General features: G+C 40.6%; 1 protein-coding gene across 1 annotated transcript in view; it reads left to right on the top strand.

Annotated features, from left to right (window-relative positions):
* WARS2 (tryptophanyl tRNA synthetase 2, mitochondrial) overlaps positions 1-19,919 on the top strand; it is a 98,171-nt gene that overhangs the window by 66,592 nt on the left and 11,660 nt on the right. The window contains exons 3-4 of the mRNA XM_002928259.4: positions 6,865-6,945; positions 10,292-10,377. Of these exons, the coding sequence (XP_002928305.1) occupies positions 6,865-6,945; positions 10,292-10,377 (167 nt within the window). The remainder of the gene's footprint in view (positions 1-6,864; positions 6,946-10,291; positions 10,378-19,919) is intronic.

Genomic DNA, 19,919 nt, shown 5'->3' with positions numbered 1-19,919 from the left:
CTTCCAGTGGAGGAGCCTGATGTGGGGCTTGATCCCAGAACGTTGGGATCACGCCCTGAGCCGAAGGCAGACGTTTAACGACTGAGCCACCCAGGTGCCCCTCCGTATTTAACATTTTAAGGGACTGTTAAATTGTTTTGAAAGTGGCCCTGTCACTTTGTATGAGGGTTCCACCACCAATGTGTAGGGATTCCGAGTTCTCCATTCCCTTCCTAAAACTTGTTATCGTCTGTCTTTTTGAATTTTAGCTATTTTGGTGAGTGTGAAATGGGATTTCAATGTGGTTTTGATTTATGTTTTCCTAATGAGTAAGATGTTGAGCATCTTTTCATAGCCTTATTGGCTATTTGTGTATCTTCTTTGGAGAAATGTCTTTTCAAATCCTTTGTTCATTTTTAATTGGCTTTATTTCTCTTTAATTATTGGATTATATAAGTTTTTTTTAATATTCAGGATACAGTTCCCTTATGAGAGGTATGATTTGCAAATATCTTCTCCCATTTTGTGAATTGACTTTCATTTTCTTGATGGCGTCCTTTGAAACACAAAAGTTTTTCATTTTGATGAAGTCCAATTTGTTTTTTTCTTTTGTTGCTTGTGGTTTTGGTGTCACATTTAACAAACCATTACTTAACCCACGGTCATGGAGATTTACTCTTATTTTTTTTTCTAAGCATTTTATAGTTTTGGCTATTACATTTATGTCTGTGATCCATTTTGAGTTACTTTTTATAAATGGTGAGAGGTTGGGGTCCGGTCCAACATCACTCTTCTGACTGTAAATATGTGTGTGTAGATATTCACTTATCTCACCACCATTCGTTGAAAGATTGACCCTTCCCCCATTGAACTCTGTTGGCACCCTTGGTGAAATGGATTGACTGTAGATGTATGGATTTATTTCTGGACTCTCAGTTCTATTCTATTGATCTACATATCCTATCCTTATACCAATAGTGCATTGTTAGATTACTGTAGTATTACACTAACTGATTTTTGGCTGTTAAGCCATGCTTGCATTTCTGGAATAAATCCCATTTGATCATGTTGTGTAGTTCTTTATATATGTTGCTGCATTTAGTTTATTAGTATTTTGTGAAGGATGTTTTGCATCTCTATTCATAAAGGGTATTGGTCTGTAGTTGTCTTTTGTTGTGATACCTTTGCCTGGCTTTGGTATCAAGGTAATACTAGCCTTTTAGAATGAGTAGGGAAGCATGCTCTCTCTCTCTCTCTCTCTCTCTCTCTCTCTCTCTCTCTTTTTAATTTTCTGGAAGAGCTTATGAAGAATTGGTATTTATTTTTTAAATGTTTGGTAGAATTCACTAGTGAAACCCCCCACACACTTAGGGTTCATTTTTGTCATTGCTGATTGTTTAGTGGCTTTTCTGAGGCAATTCTTTAAAAGTCTGTCTTCACTGTCATGTCCGGCCACTGCAGTCTGTTGGGTTAGCTTAGTGTTCAGGTGACACTTGAACAGACATTTCCAAATGCCTTGATCCTACGTTGTTGACCCTTTGCTGAGGGGTTTACACAGGGCCTCAAGGTGAGCCAGAGGTGAAAGGTTAGGGTCTTCTCGGGTCTGTGCTGGACACGTGTGTCCCCTTAGATGCCCACAAATATGTCAGGTTTTTCCAAAGCACCTCATGGCCATATCACTTCCCAGCTTTTTCCTTTAAGTTTTTGGCTAGCCCCTGATCTTCCCCTCCTGGTATCAGCACCTCAGGCAGCTGCAATATTAAATCATTGCTGCTGATTATCTCTGGAAAATGTCCTCTGGATGGGGGTTTTACCATTGAGTGAGTTCTAAGTGAGGTCAGATAACAACACGCCCTGCAAATGGGGTTTTTCCACAGAGCTGTCAGCTCAAGTAGTGACACTCCTCTGCAGATGAGAATGGTCTTTTTGAGAAGCTCCAAACCCAGTCTTCCCCTTCTAGTGGCTGTGAGGCTGCCAGTTTTCATAGCTACCACAGACATGGGGCAAGGATGATGGGAATGGGGTGAGTTAAAATGCCACAAAATGCTGTTGCTACTGAGATTCAGATATTTTTCTTAAATAAGTACTCTTTACATTATTGCAGGCCTTTGGTTAATTTTCCAGAGCTCTGTAAAAATTGACTGTGACAATTTTTCCTAGTGTTCCCGTTACCCTTATGGGGGAGCAGATTTTCAGAGTTTGTTACTCTGCCATTCTAGAAGGCCCTCCACCTTGTTTCAAACACCAAAACATTTTATCTTCTTCGAGACCAAATGTAGTTAGATTTTCTAGCCTTTTATCTACTTTCACAAACTTAACACATCCGTGAACTCATACCCATGTACTTCTTCATGCCCCTTTCCAGTCACTAACTAGCCCTCCCCCAAGATAACCTGTTTTTAAACTTGGTATAATTTGAATTATTTAGTATATACTTTTTTATGTCTGGCTTCTTTCACTCAACATTATGTCTATGAAATTCATTCATGTTGTCGGATGCAGTTGTTCATTCATCCTTGTTGCTCTAGCATTCCATTGTATGAATATGCCACAATTGATCTATTCTGCATGGGTGGACATTTGGATCGTTTACAATTTGAGGTTGTTACAATGCATTCTTGGACATATATCTTTGTGCATATGTGCACATTTTTGTTAGGTATATACCTAGAAATGGAACACCTGGGTCATTTGTTGTATGAATGTTAAATGTTTGTGTCAGTTTTCAACATTTGTATACCAACTTACATTCCCACAGTAGTGTATAAGTATTATATTTACTCAATATCCGTGCCATACTTGGTATTATTTGACTTTTTCATTTTAATCATTCTGCTGAGTATGTATGGTATCATATTATGACTTTAATTTGAACTTAATGCATTTGGCCCATTTTCATAGTGTTACCTGTTTTTTTTCTAATCAATCTGTAGGAATTCTTTTTTTCTTAAAGATTTTATTTATGAGAGAGAGAGAGAGTATGAGCTCGGGGAGTGGGGGAGGGAGAGGGACAAGCAGACTCCCCACTGAGCACAGAGCTTGATGAGGGGCTCCATGTGGGGCTCAATGTGGGGCTCGATCCCAGGACCCCGAGATCATAACCTGAGGTGAAGTCAGACCCTTAACCAACTGAGCCACCCAGGTGCCCCAATTTGTAGGAATTCTTTACATATTCCATATACCAATATATTCTGTATAGGTTTACAAATATTTCCTTCCACTCTGTGACTTGCCTTTTTCCTCTTTAAATGGTGGTGTTTGATAAAGAGAAGTTATTAAATTTTACATCATTTAATTTATCAGTATATTTTGCTTTATGCTTAGTACTTTTTGGATCCCGTTAAGATTTTTTCCTGACTAAAGGAAATCAAATGCAATCAACTGATTTTTTTCTGGAAATTTTTTTAAAAGCCTATGATTTATGCAGAACATTTTAGTTTACCTTGATGCACAGCAGTGTTTTCACAAGAGTGTATTTTTTGAACAACTATCCTCTTTCATTCACAAAAGCATCCACCAAACATCAAATCTTATATAACTTTATTCCAGAAGATTTTTTATTCTGTCTTATCAAACCCAGCAATTCCATTGAGTATATTTTCCATTTGTTCCTACTGACCCATCTGCTCTATTTTCAGAGATAACAGAGCCTATTAGATGTGAAGTTCTCTAACTTTCTGCTCTCCACTCCTATCTCATAAGATAGATCCTCATCCGTATTTATTTCCCTTCCTCCTGCTTCAGTGGAAGACATTTCATAGAAAGCAGGTCTATCCCACCTTAAAAAACAAAATAAATTTTTTTCTCCCCTAACCCCTACTAGTTATTCCCGTCTCTCTCCTTCCCGAAACAAAAGAAATATCTTATATATGTGATAAAATTTCATGGAACTGAATATACCCACACAATGAGCACATGTAATACTGGTGAAATCTAACTAGGGCAGATGGATTGTATCCAATTAAATTTCCTGGTTGTGATATTGTAGTATAGTTATGCAAGATGTTGCCATTGGGGGAAAAAGGTATATTGCGTTGCACTGTATTATTTCTTACAGCAATACATGAATTTACAATTATCTCAAAATAGAAAGTTAAAACAAGTCTTTCTAAAAGTTATGTATAGTAATAACCACCATTTATTGAGTGCTTGCTGTGTGCTGGGTACTGTCCTAAGCACGGACAGGCAGATACTAGTGTTCCTCGTTTTATAAATGAAGAAACTGGGGCACAGCGTGATGAAGTCACTCACACGGGGTCACCCAGCTCGTAGATGGCAGAGTTAGTGTTCAGAGCCAGGCAGCCTCATTCCCAATGCAGAACTCTGAAGCACTCTGCTGTACTTTTTGTGTATCTGTCTTTGTATGCTGCCTCCTTGTCACACTTCAGCCCACCCTCTATCATTTAGCTTCTATCCCAGCCACTCCCAGGAAACTGCTTTTCCTGGATCACCAACCAGTCTGTTGCGAGGGTTCTTGGGTGGCTCAGTCAGTTAAGTGTCTGCCTTCAGCTCAGGTTGTGATCCCAGGGTCCTGGGATTGGGCTCCTTGCTCAGTGGGGAGTCTGCTTTTCCCTCTCCCTCTGCCCTCCCCACCCCTACACTCCCATTCAAGCTTGAGCTCTCTCTCAAATAAATAAATGAAAACTTAAAAAAAAAAAACTTGCTAAATCAAATGGAGTCTTTTTGGTCCTTAACCTTTCTTCCTGCACCCTTTGATACTGTTCATACATTCGGCAAATATTTATTGAGCACCGTGTGCCAGACTCTGTTTTACGGCAGTGAACCAACCAGGCAAAGCTGCCTGCAACTGAAGGACGTTTATGTCTTTACTTGGCACAGTTGGGGAGTCAGAATCTTCCGCCACTGCTGACTTGTTTGTGGGTGGTCAACAAGCCACCTTCTGTGTTCCAGGCTCCCCCCGCCCAACCACCGTGGCTAAAACAGATCATATGGTTATTTTGTTTGTTTTGCAACATTTAGTCGGAATTACTATATTTAGATACCATTTTCACTTTTCCCCAGATAGAAATCTGAACCTTTCCAAGCAGTTGTCATGAATATGGATAAATTAAGAGAGCCAAATCCTGAAGGATACTACCCCTTCTTATATAATTATTAATGATAAATTATGAAAATTGCCTTTGCCTTTTTACCTACCTTTTTCTGTATAAGAATAATTTGGATTAATTTTACACCCCCTTATTTGGAAATACCAGGAAGATCTCGGCAGAATATTAAATAAGTTTCATTCTATATGTTCCAATAAAAGGCTACTCCAAGGAAAATACTTGATTTCATGAAGACGTGATGGCCTCTTGCATATCACCAAACCTGAGCACTTAAGCCTGAGTCGAAGGGAAGGAGTCATCTTGTCTCTTTCCGCATATGCATGGTTGTTTTCTGTATTTTTATTCCTTTCCCTAATTCAGTAAAGAAGAAAAAAATTTTTTTCTCCTACTTCTTCATGCCAAAAAAACAGTTCTTGTCTTATTAGTTCTAATGGGGATGTGTTTTGCTAGATGATTGGAAGCAACTATAATCCTCTTGCTTGCATCCAGGGTAACTGTTTTTGTCTGATAGCCCTTTGTTTACAGCAGCGGTTAGCAATTTGCAATTTGTATGGACAGCGCTGCTCTCAATGAAACCCAAATGCCTCTTGGAAGAAAGATGACTGGATTCAGCCCAGTGACTTGCAAAACTTTAAAAGCAGTTCCTTGTCAAACATGTGAAAAACAACTCTTCCCTCTCCACGACTCAGAAAAAAATGAGAAACTATCTTACACCAGATGGTGATTCCTTGCTAGTAAAATAGGCCTGGGCTGACTCGGCTCCATTCCTTTATGTTCCCTTTGCAAAACCCACAAAGAACACATTTGGGGCCACTTTTCAGAGTTGGCAACAGTCTCTGCATTTTAAGGAAATCATATGGACACACACACAAAAAGCCACAATGGATGAAGGGCTTGGGATCCCCAGAGTCCAGAAACGAGATACATAGGCCTTAAATTCTAGGTCATCGGTTCGAACCTGGCCTGGACCCAAGAATCATCCCATCTGTTGCCAGGTTTGGTTACTTGATTAAATTTGGTTAAAACAAATTGAGAAAAGGTTATATTTTCTTGTTGACTAGACCTCTTTTTAAAAAGAAGAGGAAGAAGAAGGAGGAGGAAGAAGAGGGGGAGAGGAGGAAGAAAGAAAAAAAGAAAAAGGAAGAGAAGAAATAGAAACTAAAAAAAAACAAAAACAAAAACACCCTGTGGGATGATAAAGTGATTCCTAAATTTGAAATTGCTGCAGGTCTAAAAGATTCAATCATTAATTTTAAGGCCAGTACCTTTCTCTACTATTTACACGTAAGGTACTAGAGTGGCTTTCATATATGTAGAAGTTATTTAGAGAGGATTTGAATGCGTGTGTGTCTGTGTTAATTACCTTGGCTTTTTAAAGCTGGAGTAGATGCCTCAGGACACGATGAGATCCTCTCCCTATGTTGAAGCAGAGTCTGGTCAGCCACTTGCTAGGGATATTGTGAAGAAGATTTAAGCGCTAGAGTAGTAATTATATTGGTTAGTTGTTGTTGTTGTTTTAATGTTCAGTTAGCCAGCATATAGTACATCATTAGTTTTTGATGCAGCGTTCAATGATCCGTTGGTTGTGTATAACACCCAGGGCTCATCACAGCACGTATTGGTTAGTTTTAAAAATTTCTTCTTCATCTAAAATCCCATGCGTTATGAATCGGTCCCCTTTGCCTGTCATTTCTTAAATGACCTTGATTTCGGTTATTTCCAGCCACTTGAGGTAATACCTGTTGTCTGTTTAGTTTTGCCTCATATGCAAGAAACCATTGACCGCCTTTGCTAATGTCCTGTTTTATTTCTTTAGGTGCCTGAACACACACAGTTAAGTTGGATCCTCACCTGCATGGTCCGACTACCCCGGTTACAGCATTTACACCAGTGGAAGGTAAATGCCAGTGATCTGATTAATAAACAAAAAGGAGTTCAAAGTCCCCATTATGACTTTTTTTTTTCCTCCTGTTTATTTTTGCATTCTGCTCTGGGAATCCTGAGTTTACTGGCCTCCCTGGTCTGTTCNTGGAAGGTAAATGCCAGTGATCTGATTAATAAACAAAAAGGAGTTCAAAGTCCCCATTATGACTTTTTTTTTCCCTCCTGTTTATTTTTGCATTCTGCTCTGGGAATCCTGAGTTTACTGGCCTCCCTGGTCTGTTCAGTCACGAGTGGCCCGAACAGCATCTTAACTTCTCTGCCTCAGGGTATTAAATGGAAAATAAGAGGGTTCTCCAGGATTCCAACTTAAAAACAGGATAAAAATATCCACATTATTAACTGTCTGATTTTATCTGTGTAGGTCGAATCAGAGTGACCTTTGGATAGATTTGGTAATGACTTTGGACCTACCATGTTATGATTAACAAACAATCACAGTTTCTGGATTACTGGACCCCAGAGTTGCCTGTCATTGCCATGTAATTAGTCGGCAGTAAGGCTCCAATATTTTCACCGTGGGGAGAAGGAACAACATATTTTATTTAACATTTAAACAAGTTGAGTCCAGGCAACAGTTCAAACCCACAGAAAAATTGAGGCTGTGCTTTTTCTAGGAAATTCAACTGAGAAAGATAAATTGGATAATTCATAGTCCTTCATTTCCATTTATTTTTGCAGTTGGATAACCTGAGGGTAGGTAGCCCCCAAGTGCGTCAACACTGAATTTCAGTTTCAAGCTGCTTTCCAGCATATTTTCAGGGCCATTGGTTTCTTCAAAAGCTGGTTCAGAAACCTCCAGACCCGTCGCAGAGAGAAACAGAGCTTTTAAAGTGACTGTGCCGAAATTAGAGGTTAAGTGGTAATGCTGCAGAATCCTTACCTGCCAGGCATTAGAAACAAAATTTTGTAATGTTCTCTACTGTATTTTACTTTTAGCCAAGACTTTCTCATTTTATTGAAATACTCTATGTTGAGTACTGAAATCCTTTTCAGAGGAACTGACTACCAATTTAATGGGAAATGCTCCCACTTTAAGATCGCGTCTGAAGACCTCCTGATAACACTTGACTGGAGAATGCACTAACTCAGGTTTCCCCCACTATCTAAAACTAGAGCATCCTATGAAACCTTTCATAAGCCGAAATGGAGCAGAGCCAAGAAGCAAGTACCATTTCATAAAGGCGAAAATCTTCTTCCGGTTTCTTTCAGTTACCGAAAGCAGGCACTAATACAGGTCTTTCGGAAAAGCAAAGTGGCATAATAAGTTTTAGGTAGTAGGGGAAACCTATATTCTGGGGAAGCCTTCCCACCAGCCTGTGATTTTTTTTTTTAAGAATTATTTATTTATTTTTTAGAGAGAGAGAGAGAGAGAGTGNCCCCCCCCCGAAGCAGGCTCTCCCCCCCCCCCCGAAGCCCTGCTTCATCTCACATCCTGAGATCATGACCTGAGCAGAAACCAAGAGTGGGTCGCTCAACCGACTGAGCCACCCAGGTGCCCACTGTGATATTTTATTTGTGGGAAAAAACATGGATTTCAAATGCCAGCCTTATCCTAGAGCATGCTACTGCCTTCTCTGGTCATTCCTTCATTAGCAAATAGTGGCAGAGCCTTCTGCAAGTCTCATACCACACTAGGGGCTGGAGGTACAGCAGTCAACAGGACAGACGGACGCAGCCACTTTCATGAGGCTTGTCGTCTGTTTGGGCAGAGACAATTGCACAAGCAATCAGGAAGTGTGAAAAGTGATCAGAGGGAGGGATTCTGGTACTGTACGAGGATCTAAGAGCACCTAGCTTGGTTTTGATTAGGGGAGAATAGTAGGGTCGAAAGGTGGGGTCCAGGCTGCTGAGGTCACAGTTATTTGGAGGATTCCACAGAAGGTAACACAGATGGAAGGCATCTGGGGCACATAATAGGCACTCAATAAATATTAATGCTCTCCACATCTTCCCCCTTCCTTTGTAATTTCAAGACCCAGTATTCTAATATAAAAAGACTATAAATCTAATGCAGTAGCAATTTTTTAAAATGGGGTTCTTTTCCCATTTGCTCATTGCCAAATTAAACTTTTATTATCTTTATCCAGTGATTATTGCTAACTGGGCTTTATCATGGACATTGCAATAAAGAGATGTATTGAAGGAATTATATGTTCAAACTTCCTTTGAGTGACCCTATAGCATTCATTGCTATAAGCAAGAAACTACTTGAAGTAACCAGAAGAATTAAGTTTTTACCTAAATGATGAAACATCGACATCAAGATGGGTAAAGAGAGAAGCTATTGCTTTTCAGAACCAGACTCAAAGGGTGTGTTGTTTGGGGAAGCCCGAGTTGGGAGCCCATGAACTTGGTCCGCAGAATCATGGAAGTTTATATATTTAGTTATTCAGTTCATTCAGAAACAATCAGACCTCAGGGATTATTAACTAAATGAATAATATCTGCACACCAAAATCACCATTTATCATTTTACAAGAGATGATATGCTTGGGCCTTGGAAGCAATGATGAGTAAACGTCACACAATCTTCCCCAATACACAGTTCTACCCAGAAAGCCAAAGTACCTGTTAGCAACACTTGCTGTAGCAGGGAATTGGCATCACGAGGGCTTCTGGTCAGTGGGTACATACTCGTAGCGTACAGTTGGCATCCGTTAATTAAATCCTCATAGTATCATCTCTGGTGTTACTATCAGCTTCCCCATTAAGGAAATATTTTAGTCTTTATGACTTGTCCTGTTCACTGGAATCATTTTATCCCCTCTGTTGTCAGCACCTACAGGTCAAGACAGATTCATAATTGGTTTGATTAAAATTTCCCTTCGTTTCACTTTTTTAAATGCTATGACTTTTGGTGTTTTGGTTTTTTAAGTGTGATTTTAGGGTTCCATTACATTTTTGTCAATAGCACAGTGGGAGACTTTCTGGGAGGTTTCCACAGACGTAACAATATGGCTTTCAATGTTAACTTGTCAAATTAATTAATAATGGAGTTTATCTGATTTGGAACCTAGAGACTCTTCTCCCCTGGCTTTAATTAAATGCACAAGAAACAGTGGCAGTGCGGGATCCATTACCGGGGCCACTAGTGGTGAAGTGGATTTCCCTTAGTCCTGCCTGAGCCTGCACAGAGAGCCAACGCAGCCACATGGCTTCCAGTGTTGCTAAAATGAACTAAGATGTATGGTAGTACAGTAGCTTCAGACTACCCTTCTCTTGCTTTAAAGATTGCTTAATTTGGGGGTGTAATTAGATTCATGTCGGATTTCTTTCCTTCTTCTCTTTTCACTGGGCAGGCGAAGATTGCCACACAGAAGCATGGCGGGACCGTGGGCCTGCTCACATACCCAGTGCTCCAGGCAGCAGACATCCTGTTGTACAGGTAAGGAGCAGAGCATACCCCCAGTCTTATGCATACTGACAAGAGAGTGTTTGAACCTATCCCAAAAAGATTTGACTCACAGGGAAGCGGAGATATAGAAAGGATTGTGTGAATCAGTTTGCGTCTATTACCCAGTAATAGGTACAAAATTATAGAAGTATGTTTTACCATGACACTAGTAATATGAAGGGCTAACACTTACATAGCACTTACGATGTGTTGGAAACTGTTATAAGTGCCTGGCAGACATTCACCCAGTTAATCTTCACAACAACCTTGGGAAAGTTGCATGACTATCATCCCCAATTTACAGATGAGGAAATTAAGGCACAGAGTGGTTAGTCCCTTGCCCAAAGTCATGTAGCTAGCAAAGGTTGGACCCAGGATTTGAGCATAGAAAAGTTTGGGTACAGAGTTGCTGTGCTCTTAACCACTATGCAATATATACTTCCCTGGTAATAATTAAGCTTCGAGAGCTTTTAGTGTTGATTTTGCATACAATCTGGATTCTAAAGCAATGCTTTTCAATAGAACTTGCCTACAATTATGGAAATGAATCCGTGTTCTCCAAGACCTTAGCCGCTAGCCACAGGACGTGTTGACAGAAGAACTAAATTTTAAACTTTATTTAATTTTAATAATTTAAATGGAAATAGGCACCTGTGCCTGGTGGCTACTGTATTGGATCAGCAGTTGAGAGCAAGTTTTTCAACATGCTATAGGGTGCCCTACTTTTCCTGGACCCATAATCCCTCTACTCAGCCAATGCTGTCCTTTACAGGTCTCAAACCCTACAACCAGAGGATGCCAAGACGTGTCCTCTCTGTACTTCTGACCCCATCCCTCTCCCAGTCCTTCCCTGCCATCCCCACATCACCTCCCTGGCTCCCCATTTGGCCTTCTAGAGATAAAGCTTCCCAATCAGCAGGCACGCATAGCCAAGCCTTGCTACTATGAAGGCTTCTGAGGAAAAGGAGAAACACTGTCAATCTGATTTTCCCCTAAAGCCCTGACCCTGCGAAAGTGATTCTTTCCTAGGAAAACTAGAATTCTTTGCATGTAAATATGATAATAGCATGGAGATACAGTATGTGTACCTCGAAGTATGACCCCTGAGCCCCATGCCATTATGATGGAAACAGCCAGAAAAACAGCTGCTTGGCTTCACAAATCAGGAATGTCCTTTAATGCATGCAGGCTATCTTTAACTCTGATGAAAACATATACATAAGGATTGTGTGTTATTTGTTGTATTAATTTGAATGCTGGATTCCTAACAGCGTTTATTACTTATAGTAAGTAACTTTTGACTTATCCTGGGAGATCTACAGCACTTTTCTCCAGGAGTAGTAAATGAAAAGTCTAATAAAGGTCTAATACATTTCCCAGCAAAGTAGCATGTTTTCTCACCTGTGAAATGGGAATACTAATTATCCTGCACAGGATTAGTAAAAGGTTAAAATGAAATATGGGCCAGGCAGTGCTGTGACTGGGAACTGTCCCTTGGTCGTGCCCAGTGATGATTTTCTCCAATGTCAGATTTCACTTTCAAGGGGGACTTCTTTACCAAAGCAAAGGGTGAGGTTTGTCAGCACCAGGAGACGGAAGCACATGAGCATAGTTGAGTTCCTTAACCGTTCAAGAGCGGTCTCGAGATCCTCTAAGCTCAGGTCTATGAAAAAGAGCAAACTTGAAGACTGCCCCCTTTGTGATACCATGGAGCAGAGTGGGGAGGAACTTTGTCAGGGCACTCCTTCGATTCCCTGGCTTTACAAACACAGCCCAGGGAGGGAAAGCAATTTACCCAAAGCTGCACAGCCAGTCAGTGGACAGTGGAGCATCCGAGCTTGGTTATGGTCTCCATAGGCCCGTGCTGACCTTGCTTTAAGGAGCCGGTAATGTTCGGGGGCAAGATCATCACATAAACAACCAGGACAATACAAGATCATATATACTAAAGTGATGATGCATTTATTTTTTACCCATTGCCCAAAATACAATTAGCTAATGATAAAATCCTGCAGTTGCTTTCATCTATAGAGTAGGGGCTAACGGGGCATAACTCAAGAGGTTATTAAACAAATGATGTGTGAATTGGTATCACCTAGCATGTGGTCAGTACAAACATTTCAAGAGTACAAGCAACATTTTAAAAGGCTGACATTGGCAAAAGTAGCTCCAGATCCCCAAATCTGACACATACTCTCCCTGTTTTCAAGCCAGGCCTGAGGTTGTGAATGTCTTCTTTTACAGAAAGCAGTAATTATTTCAGATGTGGCTGGTAAACTCAAGCTTTCAGTAGCTTCCTGCCTTACTCTGCCCTAACATCAGCGGGTTCTCACAGTTAGTTAATGCTTCCAAGGATGAGTTACCCCCAGGTAACTTCCAGCCTCAGTTACCTCCCCCCCCCAGCCAACTCCCAGAAAGCAAAGAAATTCCCCAACTATAAATATTCCTTCTTTAACTCTTACTGATCCGTTTGGAGGTTAGCATATATACTAAGAATGCCATGATATACCTTTCTTTTTCCTATTTTCTGAAAGGGGGACTATGGTGACAGATTGTTAAGTATCCCCGTCAGGTCTCATTTTACATATAATTTGTTAAACAGAGAAAAGTATTTAAAGTATTAAGACCAGGTAATTCTCTACATTCAAGACAACTGCCTCCCACCTTAGCCTAGCAACTGGTCTACCTGCAATGCCATAATTAGATCCTGGGCATGGAACAGACAACTGCATGCTCCTTTTCTTGAGAGAAACAGCCCTACATTTGCCTCCTCTCTGCTCTTGGTCCAGACTTCCTGCCGCTGGCCTCACATGCTCCAGCTTGTAGGCTCTGGTCCTTTGGGCTCTTTTCTTCTGCCCTCCTTCTTCAGATTGTGCCCACACACATCTCCCACATTTCCTGGACATGTGTGTCATTTGGACCCCTCCAAAGTGTGCAGACAAGTACAATAAAATCAGCTCTGGTTTACTGCAGCATTTATCCTGCTAACGTACATTTCTCATCTCTTTCAGTATGCTTTCCCCCAAGCTTAGAAATGCCTAACTGCTTCATAATAAGTAGCAGAGGCAGGACTCAAACCCAGGTCTGATTTTTAGCTTGTACTGTTGTTTTCCCTATAATACAGCTCAAGCACTTGGGGTATTTTTTGTTTGGTTTTGTTTCAGACAGTTCTGGATTTTGAAACAGGTCATAGCCTGAATGTGTATGAATATTTACATCATAAATATAGATAGATACAAACAAGCAAGTTAGATGGATTCAAAAAACATTTGTATTTTCTCCCTCCAGCAAATCTCTATGTGGCATCTTCATGAAAAGTCGATACAGAGCGTGTGTAGCTTTCACATTTGCTTTTGTCAAAATCAGCATTGGAATAAGTGGGACATGGTGGGCCAGAGAATAAACATGAGGGGAGGAAATAAAAGGGGAGTCTTCCAGATAAGCATATGAAAGATTTATTTCATTGTTTTGGTGGAACTTGGTATGAAACCCAGGAATGGAAAGCTGAGACCATCTTAAGCTTGAGAGTATCATAAAATAGCAGATATTTGAAGAGAGACAGAATACTCAGCAATAGCATTTGCTCCAAGTTTTTATTTTGCATCTGCATTCTTTTTCTGAGTATCCAGTTTCAAATAACTGGCTATATATTAAGTAAATGTTTCTCTCTCTTTCTCTCTCTCCACACACACAGTTTTTATTAACATACAGCAAACACATGTTAAGTACCTGCAGTGCTGCTAATCCAGAGAAAGGCGCTGTGCATGGACTTGAGCAAAGGGAAGGAAGGAATTGACGTGAGGTGGGCATTAGTTGTCAGGCCCCACGCTAGCTGCTACACACACGTTATCTATTCAGATTCTCAGAACAGCTCTGCAAGATAGGTAAGTGATATTATCCCCATTTTACAAATAAGGAAATGAAGTTTTAGAGAGGTACCACTAAGTCTGCTCAAACAGAGATGAGAGCGATTACCTGGGCTAACCAGTTTCTCTTTTTTGAGAACACAAATGGAGAACTATGGGAAGGGGATAAGAAGATAGTGAAAGCAAAAGCTGACATGACCTAGGAAAATGAGCAAACAGAGGCCTCAGGAACTTAGAGTAAGCAGAAGCAAAGCCAGCCAAAAACAATAGAGAGTATGACGACTGGTCGGAAGCTTCACACTTCGTAATTCCAGAGAAGAGGTAAATCGACTGTAATGTCCGAGGATCGGATTATCGCCATTGAGGACGATCAAGATAATCCATTCCTAAAACTGCTTGGGAGACTTCTAGTTCTTGAATTACATCCTTCCTCTATGAGACCAGTCTGTCCCAAATTTTTATGAGATCCTAAAAGCTGCTGGCCAAACCTCATTCCAGCCGTCTGCCACCTTCCACATACTCACCCACAACACCAAGCAGTAGCGTCTTCTCTCTCACTTTCCAGCTCTGGGGCAAGTGCCTATGGCAAACCGGAAGCACACAGAACTGTACTTTCCGGGGTGAAGCCCTGGAAATCGACAAATAGTGTCGAAGGGAGAGAGTGGTGCTGAGATTTCAGCTGATAATCCAGTCCTGAAAGCAATGGGAAGCTCTTTGTGATTTTCAGGACAGAGTGAGATGATCTCATTTATATGTTTAGAAGTGAACTGATTAAAATATAGAGAATGACTTGCAGGGGGACAAGAGCCCCTTGGGCAGTCTATTCAGAGGCTCTTTCCCTAGTCTGTTTGGACCATGATGGTGTCAGTGAAGATAGAGGCAGTAGGCATTTGCATGTAGGAGGCTTTAGGAGGTAAAGTGGATTGAGTTTCATAATGGATTGGGTGGGTATGAGAAGGAGGTCTCAGGTGACCCCTCATTTCTGACTTCTGAGTTGGACTGATGCTGTTGCCATTCATGAAGACCAGGAACAGTGAAAGAGGACTGGCCAGAAGAATTTATAGCTTCATGTGGTGCCCTCTCCTCCTGGAGGCTGTAACTCCCTAGAGGGTAAAAACCTTCTCTGTATCTCTCACAGGACCTAGCACAGGCCATGCACATCATAGGTGTTCAGGAAATAATTCCTAAATTAGAGAGTCATGACGGCATATCCAACAAGCAGCTGGTGATGGTGAGTTCATCCTTCACGAAAGGAAAAACAGCACCAAACTCCACCCCACCCAGCAGCACTGAAAACTCACAAACACAGCCGAAGTAGGAAAAAAATAATAATAAGAGATCCAGTCTCCGTGAGCAGATATATGTAGGCAATGATTATTCATCTGGACACTAATTCTTTTTTTTTTTTAAGATTTTATTTATTTATTCGACAGAGATAGAGACAGCCAGCGAGAGAGGGAACACAAGCAGGGGGAGTGGGAGACAAAGAAGCAGGCTTATAGCGGAGGAGCCTGATGTGGGGCTCGATCCCACAACGCTGGGATCACGCCCTGAGCCGAAGGCAGACGCTCAACCGCTGTGCCACCCAGGTGCCCCTGGACACTAATTCTGCCAGAGGGTGGGGTGAATCCCAAGTAAACATGAATACAACAAGGAACCGAGCAGAAGAAAAAAGTGAGTTCATCACCAAAGAAGAAGATCAGACACATTATTATGTGACAGAAGTTATAACAATCAAAATTATGAAAGGCTTTTGTTTCATGTTGTATCTAAGGAAGAAGCACAGTCAGGATAAGAAAAAAAAATGAAAGAAAAGAAAAAAAAGAAAAGGAAAAAAGAAAAGAAAGAAGAAAGAAAGAAGGAAATAGGAAGAAAGAAAGAAAGAAAGAAAAAAGAAAAAAAAAATGGGGAAAAAGAGAAGGCATTAATATGGATATCATTATGTAGGGTATAAATTTTAAAAGAGCAGCTCTAAATTATTTTAAGTGAAAGGAAGACGATGAGGAGAGAGGTTGAAAATGTGAAGAGAATAAGCCCCATAAGTGAGCAGAATCAAAGACAGGCTGAATTCATGTAAAGTGTAAACTCAACGGATGAGAAATAAGGGCCAAGATAAATTGTAGGAGGTGAAAAGAGCAGCAGGAGCAGAGGGAAGAAAGACTAGAAACAAACAAACTAAAATCAGATGAAAAAGCCAAGTGGAGCAATAGGACCAGGTGAAAAAAATTAAAATTTTTTAATCCCTTTAAAAAAAAAAAAAAAAGCAAAACCTCACAGAATTGTAAGAAAAGAGGCAAGGATCTCACAGAAAGCAAAGACGCATGCAGAGTCATTATGAAAACTAAATGTGTTTTCTGTTTAGTTTGGTTGCTTTGTGGATCTGGAACCATTTTGACATGTGGAAATATTCATTTTGATGTGCCTAAAGTGTATTGATTATGGTAAATGTTTTTTCTGTGTTAGCTGCAGTCCATTGTGATTTCCTCTGGGCTACTGTAATTGCTTTTTAACCTGCCCTATTGGCTAATTTGGTTTGGGCCAGTCAAAGTGACCTCTGCACGACAGCCTCACTAGAAGCACAAGCAGGAGTAGCAGAGTCCAGTAAAGAAGGGAGACTTAGAAAGGTGGGGTTGCGCTCCTATACTTTAGAGAGGAGCGCATGCGGGCTTGTGGGCACTGAGGGAAACATAAAAGGAGCGGTTTTGGTTTTGGTTTTACCACTTATGAAGCCAGTGACTTTCTTCTGATCCAGGCTGTGTGGAAGACAGCAATGGACAAAGCCCTAACGATCATTATGTTGAATTTCCTAAATTCATGTATGACCTTAGAAGAAGAGAAACCACTTCTTGATCTATTGTCATGGTCCCTATGCTTTGCCTTTCCATTCATTATTCTGTCTCTGTTTTCCTTAAATTATGGGGTTCTCAGAATCCCTATAACATGCTATTTATATTTGGAGATTGCCGAATCAGATAGGTGAACCGTCAAAGACATTTTCTATCCATATCAGCATCGCTGCCCTGAGTATCCCTGAGATTATGTGTTAGTATTTTTGTTTGCAATATAAATCACCTATCAAAAAAGTAAAATGATCCTGGTTTGAAAAAAAGTCACAATGGACCTCACACCAAGGCACCACTTTGTCCTTCATCAGGTCAGATATTAATGAGTATATATCAATAGCTGGTGTTTTTTGAGCTGTACTCTCAAGTACTATGCTTGGTTATCTCATTGAATCCTTGAAAAAAATCCTATGAGGTAAGCACCATTGTGAACCCCAATTCCAGACAGAGGCTCAGAAAAGTATGAAGCTGGGCTATGATGACTCACCTTGGAGCTGGTGGAGCTGTGATATAAATTCGGGTAGTCTGACTCCTGAGTCCGTGCTCTGATCCTCTATAGTGATGACGAACTGATTTTGTTATGGTTTTTCTCTTGCTATAAAACTTTCTAGGTCTAGTGCCCTCTTCATGAGATCATTCACTTATTCAGTAAATATTTACACTTGATCTTAGCCAAAAGGTCAAGAAATGATTACTTATTCAATAAATATTTCTTGAGCTCCTCACACATGCCAGGCAACTCTAGTAGGGATTAGAAATAGATTGAAAAACAAAACCGACAAGCTCTCAAAACACTTATTTTTTGGCAGGACAGAAAACAACATACAATTAAATAAACAAATGAAATAAAATAATTAGATAGGATTAATAGTAGAAAGAAAAGAAATAGGATATGTGGAAAAGAATAAAAGGGAGGGGCGCCTGGCTGGCTCAGTCAGAAGAGCGTGCAACTGTTGATCTTGGGATTGTGAGTTCAAGCCCCACGTTGGGGGTAGAGATTACTTAGGGGGGGAAAGTTCAAAAAAAAAAAAAAAGGAAAGAATAAGAGGGAGAAACCAACTTTGGAGAGTATGCTTGGGGAAGTCTTCTCTGAGGAGGTGATATTTAAGCTTAAACTGGAAATAAAGGAGCCAGGGTACAAGAGCTATGGGAAGAACATTCTAGTAGAGTAGAGGAATGGTGTCTTCAACAGATCCAACTCCCTGCTTTTGACGTTTGACCTGTAAGCCATCCAGGATGCATGATTTCACTGTCTTTATAGTCTAGCAGTGGAAGAGTCAACAGTCTCTCACTGGTTCATTTCAATGTTCTAATGTAGTTTAAATGTTCTTTCTTATATTCAACAGGAAAAAAATTAAAAATCACTGCTGCTACTTCTGATCTTATTAACATCTTAGTGCTTTTCCTTTAAATCAATTTTTAAAGCTAATATCCTTATTTGCATTCTATGTACAAGGCTCTAGGCTACAAGTTTTTTTTATTATAATAATATTTTTATTATATTATGTTAGTCACCATACAGTACATCCCTGGTTTTTGATGTAAAGTTTGACGATTCATTAGTTGCGTATAATACCCAGTGCACCATGCAATACGTTAGGCTACAAGTTTTGCATGCATTATTATATTCTCCTTCACACAACTCCAGGAGTAGGCAGTTGTTTTAATTTTTTTTTAAAGATTTTATTTATTTATTCGACAGAGATAGAGACAGCCAGCGAGAGAGGGAACACAAGCAGGGGGAGTGGGAGAGGAAGAAGCAGGCTCATAGCGGAGGAGCCTGATGTGGGGCTCGATCCCATAACGCCGGGATCACGCCCTGAGCCGAAGGCAGATGCTTAACCGCTGTGCCACACAGGTGCCCCGGCAGTTGTTTTAAAATGGCTAACAAGACACATGAAAAAATGCTCAACATCACTAGCCATCAGGGAAATATAAGTCAAAAGCACAATGAGATACCACCTTACACCACTTAGAATGGCAAAAATTAACAAAATGGGAGACAACAAATGTTGGTGAGGATGTGGAGAAAGGGGAACCCTCTTACACTGTTGGTGGGAATGCAAGCTGGTACAGCCACTCTGGAAAACATTATGGAGGTTCCTTAAGATGTTAAAAATAGAGCTACCCTATGACCCAGCAATTGTACTACTACGTATTTACCCCGAAGATACAGATGTAGTGAAGAGAAGGGCCATCTGCACCCCAATGTTTGTAGCAGCAATGTCCACAATAGCTAAACTGTGGACGGAGCCGAGATGCCCTTCAACAGACGAATGGATAAAGAAGATGTGGTCCATATATACAATGGAGTATTACTCAGCCATCAGGAAGGATGAATATCCACCATTTGCATCGACATGGATGGAACCAGAGAGGATTATGCTAAGTGAAATAAGTCAAGCAGAGAGAGACAATTATCATATGATTTCCCTCATATGTGGAACATAAGCAATAGCACGGAGGACCACAGGGGAAGGGAGGGAAATCTGAAGGGGGAGAAATCAGAGAGGGAGACAAACCATGAGACTATGGACCCTGGGAAACAAACTGAGGGTGTCATAGGGGAGGGGGCTGGAGGGAAGGGGTAGCCTGGTAATGGATATTAAGGAGGGCACGTGATGTGATGAGCACTGTTATACATAACTAATGAATCACTGAACACTAATTGAAAACTAACGATGTGCTATACAGCAGCTGACTGAACATAATAAAAAATAAAAAAAGAAAAAACAAGCGTGAGGAGGTTAACTTGTCCAGGCACATGCAGCTGGTCAGTAGCAGAGCAGGAATCTGAGCCCAGAACTGCCTGACACGAGTCCCC

The sequence above is a fragment of the Ailuropoda melanoleuca genome, chromosome 2, assembly GCF_002007445.2.
Source record: "Ailuropoda melanoleuca isolate Jingjing chromosome 2, ASM200744v2, whole genome shotgun sequence".
Lineage (NCBI taxonomy): Eukaryota > Metazoa > Chordata > Mammalia > Carnivora > Ursidae > Ailuropoda > Ailuropoda melanoleuca.
This window is presented reverse-complemented; position numbering and strand designations above follow the sequence as displayed.